Consider the following 12,070-nt stretch of genomic DNA (forward strand, 5'->3'; position numbering starts at 1 on the left):
ACATCCATCAGCCATGCTCTGTAGCACTTGCAGTTGTATGCAAAACTGGTGCTGTCTGGTGGTCAGACTGTCAGGTGGGAGGAGGGTAATCTGCATTCTGGCTGGACATGTGTGGCCACTGATGTAGGCAGAAGATCATCTGTAGGACACTGCAGTGAAGAGTAGGGTGATGAGGAAGGCTGTCCTGCAAGCCATGTGTAGAAGAGGGCTGGGCAGGAACAGTAACTCATGCTCAGAGGGTGAAGTCGGCAAGTCTGGGCAGCTCCAGTATAGATGGGGCCCTCAGTGGCTACCTCTGGGAAGTGTGGGCTTTTCCACACTGCTTCAGGCATGAGGAACATCACATTTCCATGCTCGGTAGTTGCCTGCTGCCTTTCCAGGGTGAGAGTGCTGAACTGGGACTTTGAACACTTTGCTGCACTGCCAGAAACCACGTCTTGCCCCTCCGACTCATTTGCCAGGTCTCAAGGCATCACTTCTGCCTCCTGGATTTGCAACCTCACCACACCTCCCTGTCGTGCTCGTGGGAGCCAAGACGAGAGCCTTGGGCCTTGGGTGATGTGTGTGAGCCCAGGCCATCCTCAGGCTCGTGTACTTGAGGAGGTTAGAGACTTTTGGGAGCTCTGGCCTCCTCTGTGCAGGCCTCTGAGAGGTTGAGGAAGCCAGAGGATAGAGGCCCTATGTGATTACCTAAGGAAGTGTAAGCACAAGACTTCTCCTGTATTCTCCCAGCCTTCAGCTGTTTTCTCCATGGGTGATGTCCTGAGCCCCATGCCATTGTGTAGGTTTAGTGATCTTCAGCGGTTTTACTTGTCCTGTCCTTTCCCAACCCATGGAAATTCAGATCCCAGATTAGGATTGTGGATGAAATAGGAGATAAGGGTTATAGTGGCCTTGGTGAAGTCCATGACTTTGCTGCTTTTCCATAATTCCTGTTTAAAAATCAGAGTATCTCAGTGACTGTCCTGGTAAAGGTCTTGATTATAACTTAGCAAAAGGCAAGGCGCTCCTACAGAGGGAGCTTTGTGCCCTGATCAGATTGCTCCATGATGTTAATAGCCTGCGAGGAACAGTTACTGCCTTTGGGATATGCAATGTCTTGTTCTGCTGATACCACAAAATAGAATTTAAGAATGAAAATACCTGTTATAACAAATGTAGAAACCTAAAACACTTGAAGGCTCAGCAGTTGTGGTATAACTGAACCTTATTTCACTGATTAAAATACTTGCACATCATTTAATTCTGCTTGTGGGCTTTAACTACCTCATGGTTGTAACTTCTTTTCCTTCTTGAAGGGAAAGGTAATGATTTTCCTTAGGGGACTTTAGTGAGGTATTTAACCTCATTAGTTAAATGCATGGGCCTTTGGTTCAGTGATACTGTATTTTGAATTTTGCAAAATGCATTTTTAAGAGGCAAGTCAGGGGAGTGGTAAGCACTGTATCGTCTCACTGTTTTTGAAAAGGTTATAGGAGCGTTGCATATTTCTGCTTCCTCTCCAGCTTTTCAAGAGAGTATTGTTTCCTGAAAACGATTGCACGTAGTCGTTTATGGCTCTTCTGCCTATGGGTGCAGCGAGTGTCTATCTTGGTAATATTTTTAGCTCAGTATGGGCAAATACATTGTTGCTCACGAAGTGCATACTGGTGGCAACCAGGGTCTTTCTGAAGGAGTTCACACAAACTCATTACATTCAGGTGGCAGAGCTAAAAGTAAAATCAGCACTTAAACAGTCCTTGATCAATCTCTCTTTATTTCCAACTTTTTTTATTCAAAAATGTTTTAATTAAAATGACAAAAGTATGAAAATGTGACACAGTAAAAACTGGATTGTTGTCATTTTTGCTGTATGTGTTATTTGCTTTGTGCAAGTACCCATAATGTGCTCTTGCATTATTTGGAAAAAGAAATGACTGTAAACCCTTTCTGCAGTCAGACAAATGGCGGAAGCTAGAGTCCTTTTCACATAATCCCCTCGCTTTTTGCTTGTGGATACAGCTGTGCTAACACAATGCAACATTTGAGTTGAGAGGTCTGCAAAATCCTGGCACCGAGGGTAGTTTTCAGACTGAGGCTCTTAATTGATAGATTTTTCAAAGTGATACTGTGTTCAGTTGTATCTGCGCCCCCCTTGAAGCAGGCTTTCAGCTAACCTCTCAAAGGAAATACTTTCAAAAGGAAAAGTTTAACTTTGCCAAGACCCAGTTAAGGTCAGAGTGATTAGACAAACCAGAGCTTTGTGGATTAGAGATAAACGCAGCCCTCTCTGTGGGGTAGTGCAAATGAGCTAAGAGAACAGGAAAATAAAATCCACAAGGCTGCTTAAATTTGCTGAAAAATAGGAAGTTTTGTGTATATCCCCTAGCATATTTTCAAGCATAGGCTTGAATTTTAAAGTGTTCTTTCACGTTTAAAAAAGGTAAAATATTTATATATGATAAATATTTATCCTCCCCATTTCTAGTAAGACCATCCAGTTTAACCCACCAGTAAATAGGTTTCACTGAAATTGTGCAACTTTGCTTTGTTTTAAAAAATGCTATGTATTTATAAATTGTTGCTATCGCTTCATTATAATATTATAGTAACTTGCCATAGGCTGTGAAGTGCATAATGTAGTAGGCTGTACCTAGCTTACTTGCATTTCTGTTCTGAGATGGCAGGGGTTGTATTTCAGCTCCTTTGCTGTGCCCTGCTGCTGGATAAAGGGGAAGCTTAGGGACAGCATTCGCAGCTATAAATGCGTGTGTTTCTGCTGACCTCCGCTGATTTGTGCCATTTAATACTAGAAGTAGGTCTGGACTAACGTTTTCTCCTGCTCTACCTAGCTGCAAAATAGTAAAACCTGTAACACACACATGTGCACACACACGCACACTCTGCTGGTTTAGGGAGGGTCTCTCTAAAGTGTTGATTTGGTCATCAGGGTTGGCTGTCACTGACTTACAGTTGAGCCATAATGATCTGCTTTGGAATATTTCTGCTTAAAGTCTTGTGAGCTAGTTACTCAGTAAAGGAGAAAATGATTTCTGTGTTAAATACTGTATTGTAATAGAGCTTTCCCCCTTCAGAGGGCACTTCGTAGCCAAAAGTGAATGTGATCGATTCTCTGCTGTCCGAGACATTCCAAAAAAGAGCAGTAAATGGGGTGTTTGTTTCAGAGGCAGCGAGAAGCCTTTACTTGCTCTGCTTAACGGTTTCGTCGTAGGTCACTAGATCAGATAGGGGGTTGGGTGAGGCTTCAAAACTGGTTTTGACAGACGTAGAGAGAGGCTGTTCTCCTTTCGGCTTTTAGGATTTGGTTGATAAGACTGGTTTGTTTGAAGTTGAGACACTGGGAATAGGAGAAACAGGAAAGTGTTTTTCCTCTTCCAGTTTGCAAATTAATAATAATCTGCTACTTCTAAACACTGAAGAATACTGTTCCTAGATACTGGCCTTTAGGTTTTCTCATTGGACAGCACTTCTTGACACATTAATAAATTTTAAACACGAGTATTAATACATCAGTTTTTCCCATTCTCTCCCTTAACAGTTTTAAGTTAATTTCATTTAACTACCTCAAAATGTCTCACTTGGTTAAACCCAACTTTTTATCTAAATAGACCACTTAAGAGGTAAAAACTAATAATCAGCAAAAAAAAAAAAAAAAAAAAAGCCATCATTTGCTTTTTAAACATAAAATGACAAAAATCTGAACATTAAATAGCTTATGTAATTGCTTAAATACAACTAGGACTACACTAAGATTTCAAAAAGATACCAAAGTTATCGTAAAGGTTATGTTATGTTTTTAAGATAATTTGTCAAAGAGAACTTACTTTTCAAGAACATAAGAAAAATGCAAAATGATTAAAATAAATAGTGGTTTTTAAATGCATTCCCCTGCTTGCTTTATTCTGAATAAAATGACTTGGCCATTCCTCCCAGACTTGTTTCAAACTCCGGTACCAGTTTTTAAAGGGAGGCCTCTGTGATGGATAGAGGGGTCTGCTCTAATGCCTGCTGATTACGTCGAGCCCTGCTGATACATACATAAAACAGACAAGCACATGCACGTCATGGGAGAAATTCTTGCAGGCAGATGCTCATGTTAGATGTTTGCTGAAATGCTCCTTGGGAATGGCAGGAGGGGAGGGAAAAGGGCAAATGGAGTGGCAGCTTTTAGGAGGTGGGAATGGCGGAAGAAGGTGGAAAGCAATGCAAGGGCAGCAGAAAAATGGCAGATTTAATGAAGTAAAAGGGGTTCCTGAAAGGAAAAGATAACAGAGCACAGATAAGGGAAGGAGGAGGTCTCGAAAGTGAAATAACCTATATGAATTTTGTGAAGGGAAATTAAAGTGTGGCTGGCAAAGGGGATTCAGTTTGAGAACCTTGCCTGGAGGAGCAGCAAGGAAAGAAGGTTCTCATGTGTGTGTGGAAGACCATGCAGCCGTCAATGGATGTAATGAGGCTCAGTTTTCCGAGCTGGCTCCTTGTTCTTTACACAACCCCACTGCCAAATCCTCAAGAACCTACTGTGGGGCAGCATCCTCTCCAACAGCCCTCCCTTCTTCCTCCCTGGCGCTGCTGAGATGCCCTTGTTCTCCCTGCCCCTTCTCCAGCTGCTTTGGATTACCCACCCTGCCTTCAGCTCTGTTTTATATCTCCTGCAGTGTACTTTTCCAGAGCAGTCTCTTTGGGTTGTTCTCCAAGCTGATGATCAGCCAGCCAAAGGAAGGCTAAATAGCTCTCTTCCTTCAGTGACAGCCTGAATAGAGTCTCTTCCCTCTATCCCTTTGCCTGTGTTCATAAACAGAGACTCTTCTCTGTCAGCTTTGGCTAGGTTGGCCAAAAGGTCAAAAATCATAGTTAGGAAATAAGGAAGAGAAAGGCGGTGCAGTTGTATAGTCCAGATTCCTTAGGAAACCGAGCTGGTGGGGGGAAGGTTGGTGGGTGGGGACTTGTTAAGTTCACCAGATCCCTGTGGCTTTTGTCCTCTGGGTCCAGTAATGAACATAGATTTCTCATCTTTGCTAGGACTTATAGATAAAGAAGATGAGATTTTTGCCTTGTAAAGGCAAGATCAGATTAAGGTAATGAAGATATGAGCAAGGCTTCCGGAGCTAAGGCTGGGCAGCAGATGGGCTGAAGGGAGGGAAGGATCACGAGCAGTCCAGGAAGACACTGATTTGCTGCTGTGCTACTGTTAGGAAGGAAAATAGAAGCTGTTGTGACAAGAGGAAAGTCTGGAGTCTCGGTTATGTTAGGTGCCTGAGTGGTGCATTCTTGCGTAAATGAAAAGCAGGAGAAGGGATTGGAAGAAGCAGCTTGCGTGGGAGTCAACAGCCATGGGGAGATGTTGTTTATAGCATTGTATTTCAGAGGAATTAGCCAAGCAGACAAATCATTCCACTTTCCTGTCCTGCCTTGTCCTTTTACACACATATTTTGTCCTGAATTTGGAGAGTTGTAGGAAGACGGTACTTCTTACAGCATAGACTACCCCTGCTGGAAGGGAGCCATCCAGCCATTAAAGAAGCAGCATTCACAGGCAGAAGCCAAGTAAGGTCTTAGAGCTAGCACCTGCTACCCCTAGAGCGAAGATCTGCATGGACTGCAGTAGGTAGGGTACTGTCTGCTTCAACAAGTGTAGCAAATGCCACCTTGCATCTGGCTAGACAGAAGGTCACGGAGATCATGCAGTCAGCTGGCTCCTGTGGCCTAATGACAGTTTCAGATGGATTTCTGAGCACTCACCCAGGCAGTGCCTAAACCCATCTATCCAAATTTTCTGCCTCAGTCCATAAAACATAAAGGAAGGGGAAAATACCAGCCTCAAGTATGTATAGAAATAGGTGTGCTTTGACATTTCTCTCCACCAACCTCCCAAATATAGGGGAGGGATTTTTCCCTTCTGTCCATCTCTTATTATCAGAACTTAACAGGGACCACTTCAGAGCAGGGGTTTGCAAGCTGGCCTGGATCTGCAGAAATATAAGAGGCAGATGGCTGTGTAGAGAAATGAAACCTCCTGATGGTGCATTTGCTTGTCTTCAGTGTTTCTTATGTATGTTTTATGTACCCTCGGAAACCCAAGGTTGAAGAAGGTGAAGAGCCACCCCTAATTCTTGGGAATGTTCCTCCTCCCACAGAACACTTTTTACTAATGGATGTTTACATCTGTTTACATATTTTGTAGCCTAAATTGAGTCGTCTTTGTGACAACACATAGAAACAAGAGAGTCCAGTTTGTTTCTTGGATTCTGGAGTGACACTGCAGAAGTGTCAGTTTGAAAAAACAGTGTTTCACAGTGAGCCAGTTTAATCAGGAGATACTGAAAAACATCAAACATGGAACAGTATTTAGGTCATCCTGAGTCAGTTTGAAATTACACTTACAATTTATCTGATTGATTGCAAAGCCAATTATTTAGTATGGATTGATTAAGTCGCTATGTAGAGAGCTGGGAAGCACAAGGCCCAGGCTTAGTTCAGGCTCTTGAGTTATGGTCACAGAGGTAGTAATAATAATAATTTTACATAAATAATAATGGCTACAGTGAAGCACAAAGCCTCAGAACTTCCAGTAGGAAAAACAGGCAATGATCTGAAACTTTCTTCTTTCTCCTGGCTTAGAGACCTATACTGTTCTTTGAAGGACAGTTTTTACATGTTTGTATGTTTGCATTCTTCTTCACATACAAGTGTGGAAGCTTACAAACTTCTGTTGTGTTCCGAAATAAGATGAACTCAAAAATCTTGGCGTGGTCTTGTTTTGGTAATAGTATTCCATGTAGATGTCCTTGTGGTTACATTAGAGAAAAAAAAAGATTTCCCATGAAGAGGTCATTGTTTGCAAATGGAATGATTAATGACTGAGAATAGAGATGCAAATTTAACTACATGATTGTGCTCATAAAACCCTAACGTAACTGATTTGAAATCTGTGGTTTTACTATAGAGTTGAATTTGGCATTGTCATTAAAAGGCTAGCATCAATCTGGAAAATTGCTTTTTTTTCCTAATTCCTTTTTTACTTGTATGTTACAAATAACACTGATCATTTTGGAAAGAAGTTGGCAAGGAAATAAAGTATTTCTCTTGTTTCCTTCACTTCTGAACTCTGCCTCACCCTCACCTACTGCAAACTGCTGTGATCCCAGTGGTTCTGGTGCTGGAAGCTGATGCTGAGCCTCTTAGCTGGTTCTTCCTCATGTTTCCTTCCTGCTGTGTGCAGAAGGAGGGGGAAGTGGCAGATGTGCCCTTTTCTGTGACCTTGCAAGATGGTGCTTGTTACTAGAAGCAGAAGACCAAACTTTTCTGTCTGAGCACACAAAAAAACTGGGACCCTATGAACCATCCAAAGTGAAAGCAAGGGGCAATACGAATCCATGTTTCACTAAGAACTTATGAGTTGGTGATGCATGTTCTTGCCCTTTTTTGGTGAACTTCTCCTGGCATCACACTTGTACACATGAGATGTCCAGCTTGGCGAGTCTCTAAATACAGAATCTGGAATATCTGATTTTGCTTCTGAAATTGTGGGCTCCATCTCAGTGATTGTTTTTGCTGGCATCATCTTAGCAGAAGTGGAGAGGGGAGATCAGCAGAGCTGTTTTAAACACAAGATGGGCAAGAAAGAGGATACAAGGAACTATAGGCCTGTTGGCTTCACCTCAGTCCCTGGTGTTGGAACAAATGATCCTGAAAACCATTTTGAAATACAAAGGACAAGAAGGTGATTGAGAGCAGTCAGCATGGATTTACGAAGGGGAAACCATACCCGACCACCTGATAGCCTTCTGTGATGGAATGACTGGATCAGTGGACAAGGGGAGAGCAAGGGATGTTGTTTTCCTCTACTTCAGCAAGGCTTTCAGTGCAATCTCCCATACAATCCTCATTGACCAACTGATGAAGTGTGGCCTAAATAAGTAAAAAGTGAAGTCAAGTGCAAACTAGCTGAACTGTCGGGCTTGGAGGGTTTTGGTTGAGCAGTACAAAATCCAGCTGGAGACCAGTCACTACTGGTATATCCCAGGCTTTGATACTGGGGCCACTGCTGTTTAGCATCTTCATTAATGACCTGTATGATGAAAGCAAGTATGATGGGATCCTCAGCAAGTTTGTAGCCAATAAAAAATTGGGAGGAGTGAGTGGTGTGTCAGATGGTTTTGCTGCCATTCAAAGGGACTTGACAGGCTGGAGAAATGGGCCAAAAGGGATGTCATGAAGTTCAACAAAGGCAAGTGCAGAGTCCTGCTCTGGGGAGGAATAACCCTATGCACCATGCAGGCTGAGAGACAACCAGTAAGAAAGCATCTTTGCAGAGAAGGTTACAGGTGTCCTGGCAGACAACAAGTTGAACATGAGCCTGCAATGAGCCCTTGCAGCAAGGAACACCAGCAGCATCCTGGGCTGCATTAGGAAGAGCACTGCCAGCGGGTCAAGGGAGGTGATCCTTGCGCTCTGCTCATCCCTGGTGAGGCCACACCTGGAGTGCTGTGTCCAGTTCTGGGCTCTCCAGCACAAGAGAGACATGGGCCGGCTGGAGAGAGTACTGCAAAGGGCCATGAAGATGATTAAGGGACTGGAGCATCTGGCATACCAGGAGAGGCTGGGAGAGTTGGGACTGTTCAGCCTTCAAAAGAGAAGGCTCAGGGGGATCTTACTAATGTGCATGAATACCTGATGTGTGGGAGTAAGGAAGATGGAGCCAGGCTCTTCTCAATGGCATCCAGTGACAGGACAAGAGGTAATGGGCACAAACTGAAATACAGGAGATTCCTTTTACGCATAAGAAAAAAACTTCTTTACTATCAGAGCAACCAGCATGTATGAGTGAGCCGTATGTCTGGGTGGGAGTGAGGTTCACAGAACTGAGTTATGTGCCATCTAAGCTTCCTAATCAAGGTGAACTTGTGAATTTAGTACCAGAAGTTTTATTCTTTTGGTTTGTGGCCTGGGACCTCCACAAAGTTCAGGACGGCAGAAGGCTGGGGGGTAAGAAGAGGATGGATACCCTGTACAGATACTTAGTAAGATAGTGTCAGAGGAGGAATGATACAGATATTCTTGAGAACTGATCGGAAAAACTCTGATCAAACAGTTTGGGGAGTTTGGGTTGGTTATCGCAAATGTTGGTGGTTATTGCAAACAATTTAAAGTCAAGTTGTTTTGTAGGAAGAGTTTAGTTTTTGGCAAAGTACCTCCCCTTTGGTGGGAAGCTGTTTGCTTTACCAGTTGCTCAGCAGCCCAGCTAAATGGCTTCTGAGGAGCCGGGGTATTTGGGCTCCCGGCTCTTTGGCTCAGCTGGCAGGTCAAGGATGCTTTGAAAGCTAGAAGACAGGAGTCTTGAAGAAAATGGGAAGGGATTTGTTGGGTTTCTCTCTACCTTTCCCTCTACCTTGCCTTTCAAGTGAGAATTCTCTTTTCAGAATTAATCGAAGGAAAGCATTTCCATTTGGTAATTAAAAAACTCTGCTAAGCTTTGAATTTTTTCGAATGGTTGATATCAAATAGGAGGAGCCTTTAAAATGTCTGGTATTCCCCAGGGTGGAAGAGCTGCTCTGTTCCCAGCTTTCCTTATTGCTATTTTCAATGTGGCAAATGAAGGCACAGAGCCCAACCCGTCTAGTAGCACCTGCAAACCCACCCACTTCCCTGGACTTCAGCCTTTTCCAGGATTGGCTCGGTCAGGTTGTTTAGATGGACTTTAGATAAAGTGACTAAGATCACAATGCTTAAGTGCTTCATCAGGGGTTTATTCCTATACATGTGCTGATTAAAAAATAAATTATGATTTTAAGCACTGCTTTTGGGCTTCTCTGGGCTGTCCTCCAGTGTTTGCTTTGCATGAGAATGAAGAATTCAGGATTTTTCCTTGCGCCTTTAAAGCCTGCAAACTCCTCCTGGAAAACAGGCCGCTTCATGAGCTTCCAAGCACAGCTGCTTTTTAATTGGAACCCATAAGTGGAAAAATGTAACCTTTTCTAGTGCCGTGGTGATATGAGCTCTAGAAATGGGGTGAAGGAATTTTAAGCTTCCTGCTGCGTGTTAATTCTACGAGAAAATATTTCTTTTCTCCTGCTTTTACCTCTCACCCTTTTCCAGTGCTTGTGCTTGCCAGGCCTTTCCAATAACCTCCCACCCCCCCTTTTTTAAGCTCCTCCTTGGTCCTGTTTGCCCTTGTTAGTGCTTTCTCATAATGCATTAGAAGGAAATAGAAATGGGAGTGGGGGAGTCTCCTTTTTTTTTTCCTTTAACTCTCAAAATTCATTGCCTTAGCTGCTCCTTCTGCTAACGTTTCATCTGCAGCCACTGTAAGCCTGTCCCTCACTGCTACTCCTTGCCATTTATTTTCATTTACATGTGTATCACATCAAAAGCTGTGCCTCTACCTTAACCTATAGTGCTTCGCACTTGCAATATTGATCATTTAGTTAGCTGGAGCTTCAAGCAGAAATACCTGCTATATTGTCCCTAAATGTGTGAGGAGGGAGAAGAGGAGGCTCTTTAAAGGCAATTAAAAGCTTGCTGTGGACAATCCTGGAAGGTATTCTTAGCTGTGGTGCTCAGCTCCTGTTTAGATCAGAAATTTGTGCATGAATTACTGGGGTGAGCTGGTAGTGCCGTTAGAGGAATTGTGTTCATCAGCTGCGTATGCTTAGAGATTACCGCCAGGATGTTTCTCTTTGCCTGTACGTGGGCTAGCTGTGCATCATTCTGCTCTTCTGGGTATCTACCAGTTTGGTCAGTTCACCCGTCGATGGAAAATGCTGTTTCTTCCCAATTGCATCTTCAGTTTCTCTCTTGGACACGACTCTGAGTTAACTGTATTTTAATAACTTCAAGGATTTTTTTTTTTTTTTTTTTTTTTGCATTTATGACAATGTGTTTTCTCCCATGTGGATGATATTTTCTTCCCTCACAGTCGGCCCCATTAAAACTGTAACCCCTGAGAGTGGATTGCGGTGACATCTAACATTTGTTCTGTCTGTACTGCAGGCTGAGGTCAAGCAAACAAACAAAGCAATCATTAAGTTTTAGCATTCTTCCTTAATGAGCACATTAAAATCTAGCCGGAGCTGCAGGATTGGTTATGAGGAGAAGGGGGAAAACATGGAACTCCAAGCACTGTCTTTTTGAAGCAATCTGTAGGAAGATAGTAGACGAAAAGGATATATAAGGGCTTTGGTAGGAAATAAATGGCACTGTGTTGTTGACGAAAAAAGATCTTGGCAGAAGGCTTGTTGTGACTGTTTCTGTGGCTTAGAAAGGCATTTCCTACAGACTGGACTAACCATGAAAAATGTCTCTGCTTTCAGGAGTTCAAGGCATTCAGTGGAGTCTTCCCAGGGAAGATGTCGTCTTTGACAATGGAAGCCCGTTGTTTGGACAAAAGAGGAAGTTTCTTTAAGGTAAATGGGATATTTGATTTATTTCAGTAATTAGGAGGATGCATTTGCTTTGAAGTGCTAGGTTGCTTATTTTCTCTTTAGCAGCTGTAAAGAGCCTTAGTGTCTCTGACAAAAAAGGCAAAACAACCCCCGCCCCCGCCCCCCCCCCAGTCCTGAGAAAACGTATATCATTTTTTACTGGCTCTGGGTTTTGTGTCTTGGTAGACCAACACAAAAAAATAAAGCACGTGGGTTTCTGTGCAACTAGCGCTGCAGAAAGTGCAACAGAGTCTGTGATATGTAGCATATCTTTTCTGTAAAATGGGAAGCATTTCACTGAGGATCTCTTTTTACAGCTTTTATTTGAGGTTAGATTGCCATCCAGTTACTTCTTGTGTATATAGTTTTCCTGTATGCTGAATAGAATATCTGGTACAAAAGGGCTTGTGGCTTCCTTTGCAGCTGGTACTGAGAATATAAGCTTTTTTACACACACGCATAACATGATCAGAGCTTTCATAAACTGGTTTATGAAGTTTAAAGTTGTATCATTACTGGCTTAGTTTTATTGGGGAGGGGGGCTGTTTGTTTTTATGTTATCCAAACACTCACAAAAATATTATCTTTGTAGTCCCTGTGTATATATATCAGTCGGATTTTTTATTATTCATTCTTTGGAGTATTTA

The 12,070-nt window shown here is 42.8% G+C and overlaps 1 protein-coding gene across 2 annotated transcripts in view; it reads left to right on the forward strand.

Moving 5' to 3' along the window:
• Window positions 1–12,070, forward strand: part of RIN2 (Ras and Rab interactor 2) — an 84,814-nt gene that overhangs the window by 24,942 nt on the left and 47,802 nt on the right. For both annotated transcript variants that reach the window (XM_064509878.1, XM_026107457.2), the window contains one exon: window positions 11,313–11,405. In XM_064509878.1, the coding sequence (XP_064365948.1) occupies window positions 11,349–11,405 (57 nt within the window). In that variant the 5' untranslated portion in view covers window positions 11,313–11,348. The remainder of the gene's footprint in view (window positions 1–11,312; window positions 11,406–12,070) is intronic.

The sequence above is a fragment of the Dromaius novaehollandiae genome, chromosome 3, assembly GCF_036370855.1.
Source record: "Dromaius novaehollandiae isolate bDroNov1 chromosome 3, bDroNov1.hap1, whole genome shotgun sequence".
Lineage (NCBI taxonomy): Eukaryota > Metazoa > Chordata > Aves > Casuariiformes > Dromaiidae > Dromaius > Dromaius novaehollandiae.